At 35.1% G+C, this 25,509-nt stretch overlaps 1 protein-coding gene across 2 annotated transcripts in view; it reads left to right on the forward strand.

Annotated features, from left to right (window-relative positions):
- The window catches only part of RB1 (RB transcriptional corepressor 1), a 150,318-nt gene that overhangs the window by 26,560 nt on the left and 98,249 nt on the right, over positions 1-25,509 (forward strand). For both annotated transcript variants that reach the window (XM_049778764.1, XM_049778762.1), the window contains exons 3-11: positions 7,552-7,667; positions 10,089-10,208; positions 13,919-13,957; positions 14,320-14,387; positions 16,402-16,512; positions 18,336-18,478; positions 22,425-22,502; positions 23,558-23,667; positions 24,655-24,732. In XM_049778764.1, the coding sequence (XP_049634721.1) occupies positions 7,552-7,667; positions 10,089-10,208; positions 13,919-13,957; positions 14,320-14,387; positions 16,402-16,512; positions 18,336-18,478; positions 22,425-22,502; positions 23,558-23,667; positions 24,655-24,732 (863 nt within the window). The remainder of the gene's footprint in view (positions 1-7,551; positions 7,668-10,088; positions 10,209-13,918; positions 13,958-14,319; positions 14,388-16,401; positions 16,513-18,335; positions 18,479-22,424; positions 22,503-23,557; positions 23,668-24,654; positions 24,733-25,509) is intronic.

Raw genomic sequence — 25,509 nt, forward strand, 5'->3', positions numbered from 1 at the left:
TGTCATCTTTTAGTAAGGGGTTTGGTGTGTCTTGTGGTCTGTCTTATCTTAAAGTTCATCCTTTTTTTTTTTTTTTTTTTTTTTTTTTTTTGGTTTTTGGGTCCCACCCGGCAGTGCTCAGGGGTTACTCCTGGCTCTATGCTCAGAAATAGCCCCTGGCAGGCACGGGGGATCCTATGGGATGCTGGGATTCGAACTACCATCCTTCTGCATGAAAGGCAAATGCCTTACCTCCATGCTATCTCTCCGGCTCCAGAGTTCATCCTTTAAGGCTGGTTTTGAGCCTGTAAAGTTTCTAAGTTGCATTTATCCATGAAGCTGTGTATTCTTTCTTTAATCCTGAATGTAAGTCTGGTGGGTAATACTCTTGGTGATGCATTAATTTTATCAAATGTTGTCACTATATCCCACCACTGCCTTTAGGCCTTGAGGGTTTCTTGTAACAAATCTGCAATAAATCTTAGGGATGCTCCATTGAATGTAATTTCCTTTTTGGATCTTGCCACTTTCAGTATTCCATCCCTATCTATGGAGTTCGTCATTGTGACTAGGATGTGTCTTGAGTGCTTTTCTTTTGATCTCTTTTGGCTGGTAATCTTTGCTTCTGTATATTTGGTTGCATGCAGTCTAGCTCTAAGAGTTTCTCTGCAATGATGTCCTTGACTGTTGATTCTTCCTGGGGATTTTTTCCCTATGTTTCTGGAACTCCAATGATTCTTACATTTCTGTTGAGTATCCAACACTTCTATTTTCGTCATTCACATTCTTTGAGGACTTTCCTATTGATCATTTGTTTTGAGTCTCTTTTCCAACCTCATCTGTTGTATGGAGTTGTCATGCATCTCAACTTCCAGCTCACTGATTCTGTCTGCAGCCACTGTTACTCTGTTTGATAGGCTTTCCAGTGAGGTTTTCATTTCATATCAAGTTTTTCAGTCCTGTTATTTCAGTTTGAAGTTTCCTTATTTCTACTCTTGGGTCCTTTTGATTCTTCTTTGTAGCATGAACATTCAGTTTGTTTCATGCTTACTTGAGTTCTATGAACATCCTCATATTTCTTCTCTAAAGTCTTTTTCTGGGAGGCTAAATAAGTGGTTGGTAGTTTTTGAATCATCAGAGCTACCACCTTTGTTTTCTAAGCATTATTTCACCATTGTAGTGGGTGTAGTATGATGTTTTCTATGTACAGTGCTGGCGTTTCTTGACTAGAAGGAGCATGTGGCTGCAGAGTACAGTGGAGCTGCTGCATTCTACTGTCTCTTTGTCTTGGATACTTCCCCTCAGCTGGGCATTTTTGACATTGCTTCTGGATCCCAAAGCCACAGGCCTGGCACAGCTACCTCTTGTCTCCGGGGCTCATGTTCTGCAGCTCTGTGTTCCCGCCTCAGATCCTGCCCCTCACTTGGGCACTGCCACAGTGGCTTCTGGGTCCCAAAGCTGCAGGGTCTCCCAGATGGTTTAAGTGCTTGTGCCCTGTGGTGCTTTTATTTTTATTTTTTATCTTTTTTGTATGTTTGTTTGGGGGCCACACCCAGTGATGCTCAGGGGTTACCATATGGGATGCAGGAGATTGAAACTCAGTCTGTTCTAGATCAGCCACGTGTAAGGCAAGTACTCTACCAATGTGCCACTTCTCTGGCCCCATGTGGTGCTATTCTTGACACCACCAGAGCCATCTTGGCTGTGCTCAGTGGTTACCAGGACACATTGTACACTCTACCAGATATGTTTGGGAGCCTCCAGGGCGGTACCCATATGTGTATGATGTGAGCCCTAATACATTTATTTTCTCCAGACCCTGATTCATTTTTCTTTCTGCTTATATTTTAGATTCTTTCTGAAAGTACCCTGGGATTAACTTAACTATCTTACAGTTACAACACTGTTTGAATTTATTTACACAGGTAGCATAAAGCATTTTCAAATTTATAAATGTGGGCTGTTTTACTATTTATTTAGGTATTAATTGCTTTCATTTTTTTATTCATATGGGAATATATCAACATTGTTCAGCAGTTTTTGTCAACTTTTGTTTCCATGTGTGCTTGTTTTTTTTTTTCGAGTTTGACAGTTTTGCAGACCTTTTATGAAAAATGTCAGTTGTTGGCTGATCATGGTGGCAGTTTTCTCTCCTCCATGATTATTTCTTTGGTAATATCTTTGGATCTTTTTGACTAAATAGAGAACTTGACTAGAATTCAATGTCCAAGTTATTTATTTATCTCTAATTTAGAGAATGACGTCTAGAATAGTACTTCTTTCTCCCTTTACTCTCCCCTTTCCCCCACTTGCCTTGCTATACTCGTGTTACTGAGTAGGGGGCTTACACTTAGCAGAGGATGGATCATGTTAAGCCAGAGCTTCTGCTTTCAAAGCATGTGCTCCAGCCTTTGAACTCATCTCCTTAGCCCATGATGGTACTTTAAACAAGTGCTTAAATAACACCTTAAATAGGTGCTCTTGCTGATAATCATAATAAAATTAATAGTCTTACTATATATCCTTTTTTGAGAATGTAATTCTGTTTTATTATATGCAATAGTTTTTTTTTTTTTTTTTGGTTTTTGGGCCACACCCTGTGACGCTCAGGGGTTACTCCTGGCTATGCGCTCAGAAGTTGCTCCTGGCTTCTTGGGGGACCATATGGGACGCCGGGGGATCGAACCGCGGTCCGTCCTAGGCCAGCGCAGGCAAGGCAGGCACCTTACCTCCAGCGCCACTGCCCGGCCCCATATGCAATAGTTTTAAAACAATATCACATTACAATACAAAATTTTTCTTGCTTCTTACACTCTGAAATAATGGTCTAATAAAATGTATCATTCTTATTCAAATTTTTCAATATCAATACTGGATATATTTTATAGTACTATTGTATAAAGCTCGACTTTAATAAAATACATTGGGTTTTTTTTTAAATAATTCTAAGTAGGGATAGTCTTCCTTCAAATGAAAGACTGGAATGATTCATGTAAAAAGTATATTTTTAACCAAAATAATAGTTTATGGTAGAAAAGAATATAAAAGATATTGTGTTCACATATTTACTTTGAAATTTCATACATGCGTTAGCTTCTGGGGTGAAAATGGCTCTTTTGAATCAAAGGGCCCTTTGCCAGTCTTTCTGCCTCAGTTTCTTGGGCTATATCCTTTTTTATAAAAAATAAAAAAATTGCTTATATTTTTATTTAAAAACTCCTGCTGGCTGGCCTCCACCTGTTTCTCTTCTTGCTGCAAAATAAATTGCTCTGTCCATTTTAACTCTAAAGCAGAAAAAAATAAAATTGCTGCACCTTACTACCAATAAACTATATATATATATATATATATATATATATATATATATATATTTGTGTGTGTGTGTGTGTGGTTTTTGGGTCACACCCAGCAGTGCTCAGGGGTTTTTCCTGGCTCCATGCTCAGAAATTGCCCCTGGCAGGCACAGGAGACCATATGGGACGCTGGGATTCCAACAGATGACCTTCTGCATGAAAGGTAAATGCCTTACCTCCATGCTATCTCTCCGGCCCCTATTTTTTACTGATGATTCTGCCACTGTTAATTTTTCTGGGAAACCAAAGGGGAAGAAGATGGGAAATAAAGGAAAAAATCACCCACTTACACTCATGTATGGATATGATAGTAGGTTCTTGGCTACTAGTACAGCACTGTCTTAGAGATAACTTTGCCCGTAACAATCTTACAGGCTAGTAGAGATGTAGATAGATGAGCATGTGAGTAAAACACGATTTAGTGAGGGTTTTGGATAAGCCAGTGCACTCAGTACTATAGAAGTTTTTTTGTTTTCTATTTTGTTTTTGGACCACACCATGTGGTACTTATTGTGATATCTGTCTACTCCCTCCTTTTTCTTTTTGCATCATTCCCTGCAGTGCTCATGGGCTCTGTTTTGCTTTCAGTTTGAAGGTGACTCCTGGCAAAAAACTTGGTATTCAAACTGCAAGGCAAGTGCCTATAGTATTGTGTCTTTGGCCCCTAGAAAAATAAGAAGTGGTGCCAGACAAGATATGTGGCTAGGGGGAGCAATGCAAGTAACAGTTATGGTGTTACTGGTGTTTTTTATGCAATAATCTGTAACAGCAGCAGAGTCAGAAATTTGGGAGAATGCCATCCAAAGAAAAATTGAAAACTAGAGAATGTGTGAGGAACAGATAAAGGGGGAAAACAAAGGAAAGATGTAGGTACCTGGAAGACAAGAATTGAGAGGGAAAAGGAAGTCAAGTTCAGGGAAAGCTAGGGAGAGTGACCATGATGATCATAACTTCAAGTTGTGGGGCCAGTATTTCTGCATGAGCTTGGATATTCCACTGCTTTGATGAGAGGGTGGAAGAGAAAACGATTTACAGAGGGGTCATTAAACAGAGGCTGTTGTCATGTTGAAGAAATCCAGGAATAGAAGATGAAGGCAGCTCTTATTCCTGTAATAAATTCTTGTAATACATGTAATAAACTAATCACTCATTAAGGTCTCAAAGATTTTATTGACCCAGATGGAGTAAATTTATTACCATTTATCTTCAGTTTGGTTGTGTCTATTATTTAAAAAAATACAGATTAGAGATAATAGTGTACTTGAAAAACTCAGTTTAAATTTATATTGTATTAGCATGAGTAGTAAGATAGCAATTTTTTGATGCTATTTCCAATATATTTTTGAAATGATTTTACCACTTGGTGGAGCTCTTTTATAGGTTGTGTACTGTAATGAAAATTAGGTAGTTCTGTTAGGATAGTTTAGGAAAGTTAAATGATACCTCAATTACATTGGATTTTAAATTTTTTTTTTTTGGTTTTTGGGTCACACCTGGCAGTGCTCAGGGGTTACTCCTGGCTGTGTGCTCAGAAATAGCTCCTGGCAGGCACGGAGTACCATATGACACTGGGATTCGAACCAACCACCTTTGGTCCTGGATTGTCTGCTTGCAAGGCAAACACCGCTGTGCTATCTCTCGGGGCCCGGATTTTAAAATTTAAGACTTAATGTATATAATTGAAGTCTTAATGTTCCAAAGATATTTCAAAGATTTCATATATATTCCTTATTGCCCCCTTTCCTTCTTATATAAATTTCGCATGTTTTTATTGACATAACTTTTTGGTTTTGTTTTGTTTTTGGATCACACCTGGCAGTGCTCAGGGGTTACTCCTGGCTCTATGCTCAGAAATCACCCCTGGCAGGCACAGAGAACCATATGAGATGCTGGGATTTGAACCACCACCCTTCTGCATGCAAGGCAAACGCCTTACCTCCATGCTATCTTCCAGCCCCTTATTGATATAACTTTTTTTTTTTTTTTTTTTTGGGCCACACTCAGCGGTGCTCAGGGGTTTACTCCTGGCTGTCTGCTCAGAAATAGCTCCTGGCAGGCACGGGGGACCATGTAGGACACCGGGATTTGAACCAAGCACCTTTGGTCCTGGATCGGCTGCTTGCAAGGCAAACACCGCTGTGCTATCTCTCTGGGCCCTGATATAACTTTTTAAATTAAAAAACAAAAACAACTTTGAGGCCTCAGAGCAATACAGAAGGCCAAGTGTTTTTCTTGCATGTGGTTTACTCACACTTTATTACTGATAAAGATTATAATATTGTTTACATTTATATTGATATACGAATTTACTGTGTATCATCACCACTGAAGTTGCCATTACCCTCCAATCTTATGCCTCCTCTGGTCCAGTCTTCTTTTCCTCCCAACTTGTTCCCTCACAATATGTTGATTGGATGACTCACTTTTCCATCTCCATTATGCTCCTAACCCCTCCTCATATGTCCCAGTGTTGCATTTTGTATACCTATCATTTTACCCACCGTCTCCCTGCTAATCTCGTCTTCTCAGTTTCGTAATCCAGAGTCCAAGGATTATTTTTAACTGATATTGTTCCATACCCTTGGTATGTTTCTTCATATACTACAGATTAGTGAGATTATCTGATATTGATCCTTCTCCCTTTGGTTTATTTTACACAACATGATACCCTTCAACTCAATCCAAGTTGCTCCAAATTACATGACTTTATTTTATCTTGTAAATTCATAGTGCTCCATTGCAAAATATACTTAAAATTTGGCATTTAGCTGTGAAAATGTTACAAATTATTTCATGATACAGCTATATCATAATTAACTTATACATTTTGTTTTGAGATATTTTTTCTACTATTTTTACTGTCATAAATCTTTGAAGAGGTTGTCTAAAAGTGGTGGTAAGATGAAATAACTTTATACCAGTAGCATAAAATTAATAGTATTATTACCATCTCATCTCAACTGCAGTAAAACAGCTGCATGGTGTAAGAATAAAAATAGATACACAAGACAGTAGAACAGAATCAATAAGCTTACACATTTTTGGATATTTTATATTTATGACAGGATATCAGATTATATAATGGGGAAAGAAAGGAGAAGTTTTCAACAATTGATGCTGGGAAAATTGGAGAGCCACATATAAAAGAATTAAACTAGCCTACTCTTTGACCTCTAGATTACACAAAACCAAATTCAAAATGGATTTATGTTCTCAATTTAAGACCCTGGACTAAAATGTACATAGAAGATAACATAAGTGAAACAGTAGATAAGTTTAGCATAAGAGATATTCTCAGGGGTTCAGACCCAGTTGTTAGGGAAGCAAAAGTAAAGGAAAATAAGTAGAACTACATTAATACAAAAAGCAAAAGAAAATGTAAATAGAACAAAAGAACTTTCTATTGAATGGAGGAGGAGGATTTGTACATCATATATCTTATAAATGGTAATAGCTGTGGTATGCAAAGTATGCATACAACTTAACAGTAAAAAACAATCTAACAGCCTGGCCCCATGACCGATTTCTGAGACTGATTTTGGCTGCTGTCATGCCAAATTTAATAGATTCAGTCTCTAGGTTCAGATTAATGGGGATACTGCAGGCCCTGTCTCTTCCCTGCTGGAGGTCTCAGAACTTTTCCCAGACATTTTGATTTTTGGGCATATTAGAAGACTAATTTAGAAGAATAGTGGTAATTTTTAGGAATATTAGAAGGTCAAAGAGCAGGCTGGAAATTATTTGACACTGAGACTTTAGATTCTGATTCTTCAATCTAAAGTAGAAATCAAGAACTAAAAAGAATGTAAGAGTATAGAAGACTAGTTGTATTTTATAGGATAATTATTTTGCAGTATTCATATAATTTACATAATTATACATAAATTACATTTTATATGGATAAAGACTGTGCACTGAACTCAAGATTGGGTGAGATTATAGCTTTCAGTAGTGAAAAAAATGTCAGAAATGTTAATGTTACACACTTACTGATCCCTAAATTTTCTACAGAAGTTCTTAATTATAATTTTGATATTTATAATAATTTTTTGCTTTACATATGAAATTTAATTATCATAAGTATGGCATTATAACAAGTGTATTTTTGCCATTTAACTGTTCAAAACAATTTGCTAAGAGATCGGCATACAGTTCTAACAGTAGAAGCAATATGTGAATGATTTAATGTAGCACTCAAACTGTCTTATCTTATTCCCAGGAAGATTCTATTCAGAAGAAAAAAGAACTGTGGGGAATCTGTATCTTTATTGCAGCAGTTGATCTAGATGAGATACCATTCACTTTCACAGAACTACAGAAAAATACAGAAACCAGGTAAAATAATCTAACTTTTTATTGTGTTGGGCCACACCTAGCAGTGTTTAGTGCTTTTTTGGTGGTGCTATGGAGGCCTTATATGTTGCTAGAAATTGAACCTAAGTAAGTTGTCTATGTGTAAGGCTTGCCCTACCTGTTGTACTATCCCTGACTCCACTGATTTTGGTAATCTTTTAGTTTATTAAATAAATAGCAGGAGATTTCATAAAAGACTTAAAATGGAGTCTAAAGAAGTGGGTAAAAGATCAGAAACAGTGGGTTGTAAATTGGTAGATTTTATTACTCAAGGGTTTTCAGATTTATATAACTTTAAATGAATTTAGAAGAAACATCGTATGATTTGTTATCACTAAACTATTTGTTTACTTATTTTATGTCCCTATGTATCTTAGGGTTGTGAAAAATATCTTAGGGGAAAGCATTGCAAATGGAAAAATTGGAAGAGTTTTAAATCATAACCCCTACTACCAATGAGAGCCTCCCTTCACAGGGAAAAATAAAAGATCTAAATTATTAGGTTCTTGTGATACTGCAACATTAAAATTTTAAGTTAATATTTTAACTAAATAAGATTTGCTTTATTTTTATTAGGTTTTTTTTTTGTGTGTGTGTGTGTGGGGGGGGCCACACCCAGTGGTGTTCAGGATTTACTCCTGACCCTGCACTTAGGAATCACTTCTGGCGGTGCTACAGGGTTCCATATGGGATCAAACCCTAGTTGACTATGAGGAAGGGCCTTACCTGCTGTACTATCTCTTCAGCTCCAGTACTGGTTTTAATAGATTAGTTAAACCAAAAAAGAAATAAATAAAGCCTGTCCTTGGGTATTCTGAGGAGATTAAATATGGAAATAGAGGGGCCGGAGAGATGGTACAGCGGTAGGGCATTTGCCTTGCATGTGGCTGACCTGGGAGGGGCCCAGTTTGATTCCAAGCATACCATATAGTTCCCTAGCTTGCTGAGGCAATTTATGAGTGCAGAGCCAGGAGTAACCCCTGAGCACTGCCGGGTGTGGCCCAGAAACTAACCAATCAATCAATAAAGTTTTAAAAAGTATGGAAATAGAGTAGAAAAGAGACATTTTCTCATAAGGTTTTATTTTTCCATTCCTTTTTAATGATATGCCACTACAGTTTCAAAGATATGACAGAGGTTGAGAAAAGTAAAGGATAATGCAAAGATTATTTTTAGGTTTTTGTTCGAAGTTTTTTTTTTTTTTTCATTTCTTTTTTTATTTTAATTATGACAACAAAGATGTAAAGAAGAGAACAGGGTAAAGTTACAGTGGAAGCCCAATCACCCATAAACAGAATTCTCGGTAGTCCCATCGATGATATCCCAGTCTTGAACTTTCAGCCAAAGAGCATTAAGAAAAACAAAATTGAACCCATGTACAATACAATTTCTTGTCCCTCAAATCCCCAGTTGTAGTACATACTATTTCTTAGCAGCACACAATATAATCTAAAGACATTATACTTATGTAGCTCCTTAAACATTGAGGGCAAAGTACATTTCTCTAGTTCCATGTACATACTAACTAGTTTAAGTTAACCTCAAAAGTTTTAGTGGGTTGTTTTTCTTAAGGATTGGAGTCAAGGGAACATAGTAAAAAATGGTATTAAAGTGGCATTTGTTTGCATAGGCCCATCAAAACATAAGGGACATGGAAAGAAAAATTATGGTCTAAATACAAGGAGACCCTACTCCTGAAGTTTCCTGGCACAGGACTGACTCTAGGCTCCAGGCAAATTAGTTTGTCCAATTTAAGTCATCGTCTGTAGTGGCAATACACCTCCATTCCTCACATAGTCTCTGTTGGTATCATGCTTCTGTATTAAAGATCCTGGAGTCTGCATATCCCATATTGCAGTCAGGATGGTGCATAGCATCCTCTCGTTTCACCTCACACTTAAGGGGCACTAGAGAGAACCATGTCCTGTAGAGGAGGTCATTGATGTTGTCGAGTCTTCTCAGTGTAAACGGAAGTCTCTTTTTAGGGGTTGATGTCAGACCCTTTTGTTCGAAGTTTTAAGGATAGAAAGATAAATGATTTCTGTCCTCAAGAAATTCTATTGAGTGGGAAAGATAAAATTATATCCATAGATCACTAGAGAAATAGGACAGAGTAAGGCTATAATATAATGTCTTTTTATATGATAAAAGCTTTTTACAAACCTTTTTCTTTAGCATTTATAGACATGGAACATGGCATATACTTGTTAACTCATTTATTTTAGGACTTATTTTATTAATGTAAGACTGATTTGTTCATCTTTAAATTTCAGTAAAATATCAAAGAATGATATTTTTTTGGTGTGGAGTGAAGTCTTTTAATAGAAATTGTTATTTTTTTTTAAAGAAAAAACATTTAAAAATTTACTGACTTAGCTTTTCTCTTATTTTATCTTTTTGTAGTGTCTATAAATTCTTTGATTTACTGAAAGAAATTGATACCAGTATCAAAGTTGATAATGCAATGTCAAGACTGTTGAACAAGTACAATGTATTGTGTGCACTCTACAGCAAACTAGAAAGGTAAAGTACAAGTTTTATTAGGATTTCATCCTGGTTTTTGATTGATACCCATGATTATTGCCAATTTGGACCTATTACATGAGTAAACTTATTATATCTTAGTATTTTTTCTTTGCTATTGATTTTTTAATCTTAGTTTTCTTATTAATCCAATCATATGTGATTCTAGATTCTTTTTGAAAAATTAATTGCTTTATTATTCTTTCATTTTCATCTTATTTTTAACCATCAGGATATACCACACTCATCACCAGAGTACTTACTTTCCTTCACCATTGTCCCCAGGTTCCCTACCTCCTATTCTGCCTCCTTGATAGGCACATTTTCAAGTTTTGTTGTAATTTGGATCTCATTCCTTCAGTATTGTTGATTCTGTGGTTTATTTTTTATAGATACAGCATATCTCTACCCTACAAATCTCTCTGGGCCCCTACCCCCTATCCCTGACATTCAACTGTTCATACGCTCCCTTGGATCTTTCATTCCTTGACCTTTCTATATTCTTGGGTCAAAGGTGATCTAAGTATCTACTCTTTAAACCCTTGAATTCCTCTTACTGTTATTTATATACCATAGATAAGTGAGGGTTCCTGTGTTTGTCCTCCTGACATACTTACCTTAAGATTTAAGATGATAGATTCTAGTTCCATTCAAGTTTTAGGAAATTACATCATTCCTTGTAGCATATAGTATTCCATTGTATATATCACACCTTTATAATCCCCTCATCTATCATAGACTACCTTGGTTGATTCTATAGATGCTAAGTACTTCAGCAAATAATGGTCTGCATATTTTTTTGAATGAATGTTTTAGTATCGTGGGGTAGGGGTACATACCCAGAAGTGAGATTGCTGGTTTTATAGTATCTCAGTACTTTTTTTTTTCTGAGAGATCCAGGAAATTTTGTGGGTTTTTGTTTCATTTTGTTTTGTTTTGGCCACACCTGGCTCTGCACTCAGAAATCACTCCTGGCAGGCTTGGGGACCATGGGATGCTGAGGATCAAACCCAGGTTTATCCTGGGTCAGCAGTGTGTAAGGCAAATGCCCTACCACTGTGCTATCATTTCAGCCCCCAGGAAATTGATTTTGAACCAGTGTTCCCACCATTAGTGGATGAGAGTTCCTTTTTACTAAAATCCCTGCCAATTTAGATTGTTAGTAGTATTTTTGATATGTACTACTCTTCAATGGGAGATGATTTATGTCTTGATTTAAATTTCCCTGACAATTGATGATGAATACTTTTTATGCCCCCTATTGTCCTTTCATCTGTCTTCAGAGAAGTGTCTGATAATTTCCTCTCTCATTATTAATAGTTTTTTTGCAAATCTTTTGGTTTATGTTTATGAATATGTATTTTATGTATAAATATATTCAGATCTATTTATATGTATCTTATATAGAAATCATTTTTATATATTGTATATATCTTGGATATCAGCCCTTTTTCTGATGTGTTGAAGTACAGATATTTTCTCCCATTCAGTTGGGTGCCTTTAATTTTAGCCTGTGTTTCCTTTGCCATGCAGGAAGTCTTTAATTTGGTGTAATTTCATTTGTTTACTTTTTATCATTGCCATTGCCATTTTAATCGTACATTAAAATATCTTTGAGGCTTAAATCTTGGAGCATTTTGCCTTTATTTTCCTCTATGTCCTTTATGAATTCTGGTCTGATCTTAAAGTTTTTGATTCAAATGAATTGACTTAAGTGTTAGGTTTGAGATATTGATCCTTCTCCTCCTCCTTCTCCTTTCTTCTCTCCCTTCCCCTTCTCTTCCTCTTCCTCCTCATTTCAGTATCATACTGTTTTAATCACTATAGTTTTATAGTATAGTTATAAATTAGGTAATTCAGAAACCTCCCAGTTTTCTATTTTCAGTATGACTTTGGCTATTCCATATGCTTTATGATTCAATATGACTTTGTTATTAATTTTCTGAGTCCTCGAATTTCATTTGAATTTGGATGGGAATTGTGTTCAATCTAAGTAATAATTTAGGTAGAATGGTCATTTTGACAATATTGATTCTTATATTCTGTGGACAGTGTAAAATAAAAATATCCACGAGTTGGTGAGATTACCCCAGGCACTATGTTTCTAACCCCTTAGGCTGATGAAGTAGGTTAGCTGCTGAGAAATAAGCCAGTCAAAAGATTAACCAGAGTCAGCCTGCTTTTTGCTTCATGGCCTTTCTCTGCCATGTGTCTCTCTCTTCTCTGTGCTCTCTTTCCCCAGTATAAAGCCAGACTCCTTTCTTTATTTAAACCAGCTCCCAAATCCAGGGAAGGGAAAGGTAAAATCATATACAGAAGCAACTATCCAATGGACTTTTACATACCAAAAGAAGAGGTTAGGGAAAAAGGAAGTTGAGGGGAAAACCTTTGTGTAAGCTTTTACCTAGTTTACCTTACAGGCAAGGAATATATTTTCATTTCCTAAAGTCTCATTTATCTCTTTCTTAAATAACATCATTTTCATAATAAAGGTCTTTCATCTTTTTTGTTTTTGTTTTTGTTTTCTTGGGCCACACCCGTTTGATGCTCAGGGGTTACTCCTGGCTAAACACTCAGAAATTGCCCCTGGCTGGGGAATTGAACTGTGGTCCTTCCTTGGCTAGCGCTTGTAAGGCAGACACTTTACCTCTAGTGCCACCTCACCGGCCCCAGGTCTTTCATCTTTTTTGTTAATTTGATACCTAGATATTTTATGTGATGCTTTTATGTTGGAGGGTCTTATATAGAAAATAATGATCATTTAGTGTTAAGGCATCAAGTATAATTATGCATTTATATTTATACTACTTGGAGTCTATTGTGTATCTTGGATATGCAGGTAAGTATAAGAAAATCAGAGTTTGTGAAGTTTTCTTTTCTTTTCTTTCTTTCTTTCTTTTTTTTTTTTGGTTTTGGGTCACACCCAGTGGCACTCAGGGGTTACTCCTGGCTTTCTGCTCAGAAATTGCTCCTGGCAGGCATGGGGGACCACATGGGATACCTGGATTCGAACCACATTTGGTCCTGGGTTGGCTGCTTGCAAGGCAAACGCCCTACTGCTGTGCTATCTCTCTGGCCCCTGCGAAGTTTTCTGTCATTTTTTAAAAATATTTTTCTATTCATTTCTCCTTTTTTTCCCTCTAATTTTCTGGTATTTCCATTAGATATATATTTCTATTATTATTTTGTAAGCTTTTAAATTATTATTTCTGTGAGCATTTTTAGGGGTATTATAAATATACATTCTGAAAAGATTCAATTACAAAAAGTATTCGGGGGCCCGGAGAGATAGCACAGTGGCGTTTGCCTTGCAAGCAGCCGATCCAGGACCAAAGGTGGTTGGTTCGAATCCCGGTGTCCCATATGGTCCCCCGTGCCTGCCAGGAGCTATTTCTGAGCACACAGCCAGGAGTAACCCCTGAGCACTGCCGGGTGTGACCCAAAAACCAAAAAAAACAAAAAGTATTCGGAGTTACAAATACACATATAAAATGCAATCCTTTTATAATTAGATGTGATGGTATGTGAAATCTTAAATTGGGATAAATCTCAACTCTGTTGTAATTTAATTGTATAATGTTTCATACATATTTTCTTTTAAAATATATACTTCTTGAAGAAAATACAATTTGTAAATTATAAAAAGAATTATTAAACAAAGTGACTTTAAAAAATTCTATCATGTTAATAAAGTTATTTCTTTATTTTAGAACGTGTGAGCTTATCTACTTAACACAGTCCAGCAGTTCGTAAGTAATCCAAAACATGTTACTTTTTTTTACTTTTTGCTTTCTAATAATTTATAGAATTATCCTAAACTTGGCAATATCAGAGTTAATTATAGTATGTTACTTAATAGCTAAAAATCTGATCCTATACATAGGATTAATAGCTGCTAACAAAATTTACCTTTTACTACTGAAGTGGAAATTGATTCATTGTATCATAGAATCAATTGGGTAAAATATTGACTTGGTCTTTATTGAGTTTTAGTACTTAAAAATATAATGTGCTTCATTCTGCATTTAATTCAGATTCATATTTTAAAAGTAGGGGATAAAGAATATTTTGAAAACTGTTGCTATAAAACTTTTTCTTTTTTATTTCCTAGGATAACAACTGAAATAAACTCTGTATTGGTGCTGAAAGTTTCTTGGATCACATTTCTACTAGCTAAAGGTACTGGCATTTTGTCTATTACATACTAATTCTAGTACAAAAATGAATAATTATTTTGGGTTAAACTCTAAATAGTTTGCTCAGTTTATATTGCCACTGTCCTTTTTAACAAGAAATAGTCATTAAAATGATTTGGTTCCATTCCTGTGTCCCTGTGCTTATTGGCATGCATGCATTCTTATTTAAAAAAGGGGTCAGTAGAGTCATATATAGGCATATCTTTCTAACATCAATTAAAATACAGAAATTATTTTTAGCATGAATTTTTAAAAATAAATAAGAAAAATAAAATAAATAGCTTAAAATTAAAATTAAAATCTTGTATTACTAAGCAGTATTATATCCTAAAACATTTTCCTAAGACTGAAAACACATTACAAAAAATTTAAGAAGTTTGACATTTTTTGATCTAAAGCAATAGCTATGTATCTACTTCGAAAAAAAGGAATGTTAATCTCATTTTTTCAGTCACTTCCTTTTACTCCACTTACAGATTTGCTCATTTTATTGTTAGTATCACATTCTCATGATTATAACATTTATTTTATTTATTTTCCGTAATAATCATGATGGTTATTTTTGTTTGTTTTTTGGGTCACAAAACAAACAGCTCATGTGTTACTCCTGGCTCTGTGCTCAGAAATCGCTCCTGGTAGCTCAGGGTCCATATGGGATGCTGGGATTCGAACCACCGTCCTTCTGCATGCTATCTCACCGGCCCTTAAATTCTTATTGGAAGGATTCATAGGGCATTTTTCTCTGTTAAACTGTCTCTGAGATTAGATTCTTTACTTGATTTTTCATCATCTGGTATGCCTGTGCTTTTCCTTTTTTTAATGTTTGTATAATCAGTGTCTTTCTCCTTGCCCTATTCGAAAAAAACAGATCATGGTGTTAGATTTTTGTTTTTGTTTTTGGTTTTTGGGCCACACTCGGTGATGCTCAGGTTACTCCTGGTTATGTGCTCAGAAATCGCTCCTAGCTTAGGAATGGAACCAAAGTCTATCTTTGGTCAGCTGCGTGCAAGGCAAATGCCCTACTGCTCTGCTGTCGTTCCAGCCTGATGTTCAGATTTAATGGAATGATTCTGACCTTAGTTCTGTGTTTCTGGTATCATAGGAGTGAATCTTCTTTCACTTGATTTTCACTTTGACTGTAGCTTATTTCCCAGATAGCTGCCTTATGAGAATAGACTTTTTATAACTACTTTCAGTGTTATAACTACTTTTTTAGTAAAGCAAGGTAAAAAGTGGAGAGTTCATATAAAATGATAGATGCCTTTGTTATGTACAGTTTTGTCAGATTGAATTCTAAAATACATTATTTTATCCTCTATACTATTTATTTCCATCAGATTGTGTTGAATTCAGATTTATTCCCAGTTCAGCTCAGTATATTGAAGTCTCTTAGGACATTACCATTGGTTATTTATTTTCTTTGTGACTCTTCTTTATATTTTTTAGCATTTTCTACCCTTTCAAGTGGAAGTATGAGAATATTTCTATTTGTTATATATCTCTTATATTTGTTTTTTTGTAATAAAGTTAGCTGTTTATAAGTATTTCCCCCTTTTTATTTTATTAAGTATTAGAAGAGAGATTCTGTATCAAATTTTATGTTTTCCCCTGTATGATATTTATTGTTTTAAATATATTTGAACTGTTTTATAATATTTTAAAGGCATTTCCTTTATACAATGAAATCCTCTTGCACATGGTTAACTTAGTTTTGTAGACCAGTTCTCATGTTCTGTTCCTTTCCTCATAACGTTATTCTCTTACTATGTTTCTTTGTGTTTCACACATGCAATTTGGTAAATTTATGTGCCATTTATTATTTTATATATTTTAATAAGATTTGAATTTTCATCAAAAATATCTTTAGTGATTTAAAAAACTTTTTAAATATTCCATTGCTGTTGGATAAATGAGTACATGGATATACCCATACTCTAAATGTTCTAAATTTCAGTCTTTAACTTTACTTAAAATACAGGATTCTTTTTATTTTTCAGGGGAAGTATTACAAATGGAAGATGATCTTGTGATCTCCTTTCAGTTAATGTTGTGTGTCCTTGACTATTTTATCAAACTCTCTCCTCCTGCATTGCTCAAAGAACCATATAGTAAGTATTTAAAGCAATTTATATCTATCCTACTTAATTAAAATTAGTTGCTTGTCGACTGTCTCTACTAGATCCAAAATATTGTTCTGGAGTCAAGCGGATGTCAAAATTTAATTACTTATGAACCTTGGCCTCAGGTTGCATAAAATATAGGAGAAAGGACATAAGTAATGAGGGGATATATAGATAATAGAAACTGTTATAGATTAAAATGCAGCAAACATTGTATATGTTTAAGAAAAAGAAAGTGGCTTAGGCCAAGGAAGGCCATATATATATGAAAAAGCTATATGTATACATATATATGTATATATATAAAAGGAAGGCCATAGTATTTGTAGTCAGTGTTACAAATAGTGTTATGTTGAGCAGAGGCAAGGAAAAGATAATATGAAAATGCATGAGAAAGAACAGTCCATTTCATAGAAACAGCTTAACCAAATTTCTGTTATTTGTATACTCAATGATAAAGTAATTTATTTTTTGCATGTCAATTATTACATACCCAGTAAGTGATGAGATGGGAAGTATTATCTGAATAAAGATAACTTGCCTAAAACATTAACATTCAACAACAATGATAATCCTATTAGGATGGAATTTCTTTCCTTGGTAGCTTCAATAGTAAGATATCAAAATAAAAGTATTTTCTGGGAAAAAAAAAAGTAAGCTTAATTAAAGTTGAATTTATTCTCTGCTTCAAAAATGGTGAGAACAGTGATAGTACAGTGGGGAAAACACTATTCTTGTTGTGATCCACCTAGATTTGATCCCAAGCCCCCACAATCCTGCCAGGACTGATTTCTAGGTGCTGCTGAGTATTGCCCCAGAACAAAAGGCATTTTTAAAATCACTTGCAGATTAAGCAATAAATACTTAGAATCAGTTCATAAATCATCCTGTTTCCTTTGCCTTATAAAAATACTTGTCTATGTAAATTTACAGTACTTTAGAGTTTTATTTTGGACTAGGTGAAGTCAGAAGAAACAAAGGATGGAAAAAAGTACATAAGTACATAATTTATCATAGTCAATAAATTAGGTAAAGTGCTAGCTTTTTAATGAAGTTTAGTAAAAGAATATTTCAAGATTATTTTCAACTTTCCAAATTACAATATAGAATTTTTAATTCAAATTCTGCTGGGGTGTCTCAAGGATTAAGAAAACAAGACAGGACTGGAGTGATAGCACTGTAGGTAGGGCTTTTGCCTTGCTTGGGTCAACCCAGTTTCATCCCCAGCATCCCATATGGTCCCCAAAATTTTTTAGTAGACTGAGACCCCTGACAGTCTTCTACTTACAGTATTTATTGTTCAGGGTCAATAAACACTGGGAGAAGGACAAATGCTAACAGGCAGTTAAATATCTATGCTAATATAACTTAAGTGGGTTTTTACATATCAAAGGAAGGACTAATGCAAAATCTTTGTCTTCTGGGAGAAGGGGCAGGCCTTGGGTAATTAGAAATTAAGAATCCCTAAATTACCTTTCTACTCCCTTATCAGACCATCATTTCTCTAGCTAAATGCATTTTTTTTTGATGTCTTCATTTCTGACAAAATTCTTTTCTTTTTTTGGCTTTTGGGCCACACCAGGTGACACTCAGGGGTTACTCCTAGCTATGTGCTCCAAAATCGCTCCTAGCTTGGGGAACCCTATAGGACGCCAAGGATCCAACCACGGCCCATCCTAGGTTAGCGCATGTTAGGCGAACACCCTACCTCCTGTGCCACTGTTCCAGCCCTCCTACAAAATTTTATTATATGAAGTTGCTATATACAATGGAATATGCAATTATTTTTATCTGATTTCTCATTTTTACAGAAACAGCTGTTATACCTATTAATGGCTCACCTCGGACACCAAGGAGAGGTCAGAATAGGAGTGCACGGATAGCAAAACAACTAGAAAATGATACAAGAATTATTGAAGTTCTCTGTAAAGAACATGAATGTAATATAGATGAGGTAATCTATCTTCATGATTTCTTTAAACAATTAGATTTAGATATAAGTTATTCCAAGTAGTATGTTTTCATGTTTATCTTGCTTTTTATAATTAGTGCCAACTTATAGTATTATATTAGTAGAAAAAATTTAATTTTATATACATTGACTTTGATATTAAAGAACATATCTTCCTTACTCTAAAGTCACTGAAATGTTATCAGTAAATTAGTAGTTTGTAAATATGTTTGTTCTTGATTTTTTTTCTTGTAATTGATGTCCCTAAATATTTAAATTAGAATAGAAGTGAGGGCCGGAAGGACAGGCTCACAATATGAAGCTCACCACAAAGAGTAGTGGTGCAGTTAGGGAAATAACTACACTAACTATCATGACAATCTTAATGAGTGAGAGAAGTAGAATGCCTATCTCCAATACAGGTAGGGGTGGGGTGTGGGGGGCATTGGTGATGGGAATGTTGCACTGGTAAAGAGGGGCATTCTGTTTATGACTGAAACCCAACTACAATTATGCTTTTAATCATGATGCTTAAATAAAGATTTTATAAATAAAAAGGAATATTAATAAAAAACACAAAGGAAAAAAAGAAAACCCTGGTGCTTTGGTTAAGTGATTTGATGTCTATCTTGTTAGACTTTATAATTACTATATATTTTATACCAAATATATTGTACCACATGTTAATGGCTAATAGAAAATATACCTAAATATCCAGGAATTGTTTAACCTGCTCTTAGTATCTTGAACATTAGAATTGTAGGAATCTTTTTTTTTTGTTTTGTTTTGTTTTGGTTTTTGGTTTTTGGCCCCACCCGGTGACACTTGGATTATTCCTGGCTCTTAGCTCAGAAATCACTCCTGGCAGGCTTAGGGGACCATATGGGATGCCAGGAATCAAAACCGGGTCCTTTGCAGGTCCATCTCAGGTCCATCCCAGGTCGGCCTTGGGCAAGGCAAACACCCTACTTTTATGCTATTGTTCCAGACCGTAGAATTCTAGGAATCTTGCAAGTGATGTACATAAGTCTCCAATTTTCTAATAAATAGTAAACAACTTCTACAAACTGAAAGCTACTCCTGTGCTGCTTCTCTCATTGATAGACTATTCACAGTTCACTGCTATTAGATAATTTATATGAAATAATGAACATTTGAAATTTAAGCAGCATGAAGGAATACTAAGATACCTAGATTTCTACTATGCTTTTTATTAATTTAAACAAATATATAGCTATGGTTTTGGAGTCACACCTGGTGGCACTCAGGGGTTACTCCTGGCTCTGCTCTCAGAAATCACTCCTGGAAGGCTTGGGGAACCAAATGGGATGCCATGATTCGCCCCACCATCTGTCCTGGGTCTGCTGCATGAAAGGCAAAAGCCCTACCACTGTGCTATCTTTCTGGCCCAACATTTTTAACTTCTAGTTGTTAATGATTTTAATTTCAGAGTTAATTATAAATTGTTTTTAATTGGGGGCCACATCCAGCAGTGCTCAGGAATTACTCCTGGTGATTCTCAGAAAGACCATATGCAGTGCTGGGGTTCTTACCTGGTTGGCTGTGTGCATGGCAAGCACTCTGCCCACTGTACTATCTTTTTAGTCTCTAACATTTATATTTAAAGTCAGGAATAATATTTTTACTTTTTATTTTAAACAGTTTTATATTTTAGAATATATAGTAATGATTTCTAAGTTATAGTTTTTATTAAACTTTTTGATAATATTGACATTAATGAGCATTTGACTAGGTTTGTAAGTTGATAAAACTATTTAGTGTAACTATTGATTTGTTATATATATGTTAAAGAATTATTGATTATTATATTAATTAGTTTATTAGAACTACATACCTTATTTAAGTATTCTAGATAACTGAGATTTAATTAGAAAATAAGCTGGGGTCTGGAACAGTAGCACAGTAGTGGATAGGGAGTTTGCTTTGCATGTGGTGACCTGGATTCCATCCCTGGCATCCAGATGGTCTCCTGAGCCTGCTAGGAGTAATTTCTGAGTAACCCCTAAGCACTTCCCAGTGTGGCCCAAAAGGCAAAAAAGATAAAAAGAAAATTAAAAAATGGAAAAGAAAATAAAGCTAGAATTTTATTTTTTAAATTTATTTGTAGATTATAGGAACTTTCACCTTAATAAATATATACTTAAATTTGTATATTGCTCTGTCCCTTATAAAAGAAATTAAATGAAGAAATGATAAATAGGGATTGGAGAAATAGCTCAAAGGGCAGGAGTGATGCTTGGCAAGAACAAGACCTCAAGTTCAAGCCCCAACAACATACGATCCTTGAGATTTGCCAGGTGTAGCTCAAGTGGCACCTAAAACACTACTGAGTCTAAGCGAGTTCACTTCATCTTTAACTGAGTCAATATTGCTGGGAGTAGTTCCTGGTTTCCTGAGCTCTGTTTGGGAGCTTCCCTTCCCATCTACCTTTCATTTATTATAAATGAAGGAAAGTAAGTTTGTTAAAAATGATAGCACATTGCTGATGTAGACTAGCTAAAACTGTAACTCCAGTTTATTTCTTTTAATTTATGATATAGTGCATGTTTTTAATGAAACTATGTAATTCCACAAAAATATTTTTGTATTTTTATTTGGGGGGAGGCTCCTAAGCAATATTAAGGGAGATCTGAAAGCCATGTCCAGAGTTAGTCCACCAAGTGTACTGGACAGTGCTGTGTTCCTAAAGGATTGCACTTGTGCTGGGGGAGAATTTGTGGTCTAGGGGTTGTAGTGAGGGTTCAAGAGTATAATCTACCAGCTCTTTGAGGCCTTTTGTTTGGATTGACATGTGTGTGTGTGTGTGTGTGTGTGTAATTTATTATAAACAGGATATTTTTCTGTTTATGTTATAGACTAGACTTCATATTTCCTGACAAGTTTCAAATGACAAGTGTAAAGTAACCCAAAATAATGTTTTCAAGAGATAATAGGTAGGGAAATAAAACGAATCTTGTTTTTGATGTTGGTAGATTTTTTTGATGCTTGCTTTTTACTTCGGAGTATACCAGCAATAATCAGAGGCTATTCCTACTCTCTGTTCAGGGAGTGCTCCTGAGAGATTGAATTCAGCTCTACCCCATAGAAAGTATAGGCTTACTTGAGCTATCTCTAACCAGCCTGAGGTGAGCTGCCATGGTGCCATGGGCCCCAGCTGCAGGAGGAGACAGAGGCTGTGGGCAGAGACATGGGTGCCCTCCCTGCTATGGCCAGCTCTGGGTGCATTGCTGGAGGCTATCCACTATCATTTCCCCAGTTTTACCCCACAAGAAAAAAATTTTTTAAAACTATCGAATGGGGAAAATTCCTAACTTTTAAAGTTGGCTTTGGGTAACACCCAGCGGCATTCAGAGATTATTCCTGGCTCTGCACTCAGAAATCACTCATGGCAGGATCCGGGGACCATATGGGATGCCAGGGATTTAACCTGGGTCATTTGCATGCAAGGCAAACACCCTACTCACTGTGCTATCGTTCTGGCCTCTAAATGTGGAAATTGAAGTTGGTTGTAAGTTGGTTTTTAAATCTTATTTCAATGAAAAATTTTCACTCTGTTTCCATCTAAAGACCTAAAATCGACCTCACTAATTAAGAAATAATTGAATCCTTTTAAAATTAATGCAATACTAGATTGTTATTGATTAAAATTCTCACTGATATTTAAATTATGACGTTAATGTCAAATACTTAGTTTTTTTTTTTTTTTTGGGCCACACCCGGCGGTGCTCAAGGGTTACTCCTGGCTGTCTGCTCAGAAATAGCTCCTGGCAGGCACGGGGGACCATATGGGACACCGGGATTCGAACCAACCACCTTTGGTCCTGAATCGGCTGCTTGCAAGGCAAACGCCGCTGTGCTATCTCTCTGGGCCCAAATATTTAGTTTTTAAAAAATGTTAATTGTCATGTTGTTGTTTTATCTTTTTTAGGTGAAAAATGTTTATTTCAAGAATTTTATACCTTTCATGAATTCTCTTGGAATTGTACCTTCTAATGGACTTCCAGAGGTAATGAAAGAAAATTTAGTAGAAAGTTAATGTCTTTATAACTTTTGTAGATATGTGGCCTCATTAAATCTAAATAATTGAATTATATCGTACATATATTAGAATGTTGTAGGAGGTATACTAAGTTTTCCGTAGAGTATTGCTTTTTGAATTATGAGTAGAAAATTATGAATCAATTCATAAAAGGAATTATGATGTATAGCAATTCTAAAAGTGTCTAGTGGTTGGTATAAATCATGTAAGTAGTTTAATATGGGTAATTCTCATACCCAGATCCTTAACTGAAGGGCACTGAGTAAACCCAAGAATTTTGAAAGGATAGGCAGTGATGGTGGGATGATAGTACAGTGGTTAGAGTACTTATCTTGCACGAAGTCAACCAGGTTTTGATCTCTCATGCCACACTGGTCCCCCAATCCTGCCAGAAATGATCCTGAGCATGGAACCATAAGTAAGCCGTGAGCACAGCTGGGTGTAGACCAAAAGTTAAAAAAAAAGAAAAGATAGAATCTAATCAGAAGACTTTTTCAGTGTTTGAAAAATATTGTTATATTTTAATAAGTCTATAAATAGTGAATGATAAAAGAAATGAATATTTGGAAGATCTTGACTGTGATTATGGATAATGCTTATTTTTAGTTCTTGATTCTGTCTCAGTACAGTTTTGTGATTCTTGTGGTTTTACATAAAATTCTGATGGAGTTTATGAATAATATATGTTTAATATTCAAGTTGAGCAATAATACAGCAGATAGGGTGATTAGATTTTATTTCCAAAATCTCATGTGCTCCCCTGAGCACCCACAGGAATGATTCCCAAGTGCAAAGCCAGGAGTAACCCCTGAGCATTACTGAATGTGTCTCGAAAAAAAAAAAAAAAAAAACTCCACAAAATTTTGCAAAGTAGTTTTTTTTACTTAAAAATTGTATTGCATATGCACTCAATGTATTTTATAAAACAAAGTATGCATTGTATAAACACTTTAAATTTGTACTTCAGTATTCTGAGAGGTGAAATGACTTGAAAGAGATCATCAATATTTTATCTTTTTAAGGTGGAAAGTCTCTCTAAACAATATGAAGAAATTTACCTTAAAAATAAAGATTTGGATGCAAGATTATTTTTGGATCATGATAAAACACTTCAGGCTGATCCCATAGACAGGTATAGTACATGCTATTTTTGTATTTATTTATATACTTTTGCTATATGTTTATTTTTATGTAATTTTAAATAGATTTAAAAAAATTGAACTTTGTAACCATAATTATTTGTGACATATATGATGCTTTCATATAAATCTGATAAGGAACAGTCTTCTAAACTTATACTTCATTAACAGATTTATTTTGAATTGTTCTCTGGCATATGTTTTTCAGATTAATGTAATTTTAAGGTATGCACAAATGAAAAATTGTTTAGGTGTTTAATTTTCATAAGTAGTGGTCTCTGTCTTTATTTTTTAATCTTTTTATCTACTGTTATTTACTTGATTCATTTTTTAAAATTGAATACTTGTTAAATTTTTTCTTTCAAATTGTTATGTAGAGAATCCTAAAATGATTAAATGATTAAAATTCTTACACATTTTTATAACTGTAAGTAAGGTTTCTTTTAAGTCTTACATTTATCTGCTTTCTTTCCTTTTTTTTTGGAGGGAATTTTGGTGGTTCCAAAACAATATTCAAGAAACCCAGGGTCCCCTCCTAGGGAAACTCAGTCAACTGGGCCAGCACCACTTTGGAGATTTTTAGGCCTCCAAGATTGTAACAACAACACCAAGGGGAAATATATATAAGATTCTAGGGACCAAATTGGAGTCTGCCACATCCAAGGCATGCATCTTAATCCCTTGCATGAAATCTTATTTTTTCCCTTCTTGTGGTTCTTGGGATGAAACCCAGGACCTCTTTATACATGTAAGACAAGTGCTTTACTTTTACCTAATCTTTAGGTAACTTTTAAACCTGTAGCTAAAAAAACACATATAATCTATAAATTAAATGCCAAATGTTTATTTGTTTGAGTTAAGTTTCTTAGTAAACAGGATTGAAAACTTTGAGCTTTGTTTTTCAGATTCATACTGCACAAATGATAAGGTTTCTGTTTGAGTGACTAACAGGTTGAATGTTTTTGTTTACCATCATTTAGTTTAGAAATGCAGAGAACACCACGCAAAAATAATCCCGAAGAAGATATGCATTTGATTCCTCCACAGACTCCAGTTAGGTATAAATTTTCTTTCTTTTAGTTTTTTATTTGCTTGCTATTTTTGAGCCATGCCTGGGTATGCTCAGGGGTTACTCCTGATTCTGCACTCAGGGATTTCTCTTAGTTGTGCTCAGGGATCAAACAAGATGTTAGGAATTGAAATCAAGTTGGCCACTTGCAAGGCCCCTCGGTATGAATTTTCTTATTTTTGATTTTTATTATAATTGTTTATTCAGTGCTTTATGGTAATTCAAGTTTATTTGTTTTACCTATTTGTCTAAACATGTAACAAGTACTTGATATCATTTTAAAAATTAATTTACTTTATTTAACACCATGGTTGCATAGTTGTTCATAGCAGTTAGGTTTTTTTCCCCAAAAATTGCAGTTGTTCAGGATTCAGTTTCAGTCAATCAGTATACAACACCCTTTACCATTACACATTTCCCACCACCAATGTTCCCAGTTTCCCTCCTACTCTGCCTGCCTACCTCTGGGGAAGATACTTTTCTTTCTTTTTTTTTTAATTTATTTTTATTTTAATTTTTTTTATTTAAACACCTTGATTACATACATGATTGTGTTTGGGTTTCAGTCATGTAAAGGACACCACCCATCACCAGTGCAACATTCCCATCACCAATGTCCCAAGTCTATACTTTTCTTTCTAAGAGAGACAAAGATTTGAGTTAATGTTACCATTAGCCAATAAATATCAGGAGATTATGGTGCTAAGAAAGGAAAGGAAAATAACTTCTTTTGAGACTTTGGAGGAAGCATGGCCTGCCACATCTT

Source organism: Suncus etruscus, chromosome 8 (assembly GCF_024139225.1).
Source record: "Suncus etruscus isolate mSunEtr1 chromosome 8, mSunEtr1.pri.cur, whole genome shotgun sequence".
NCBI classification, from domain to species: Eukaryota; Metazoa; Chordata; class Mammalia; order Eulipotyphla; family Soricidae; genus Suncus; species Suncus etruscus.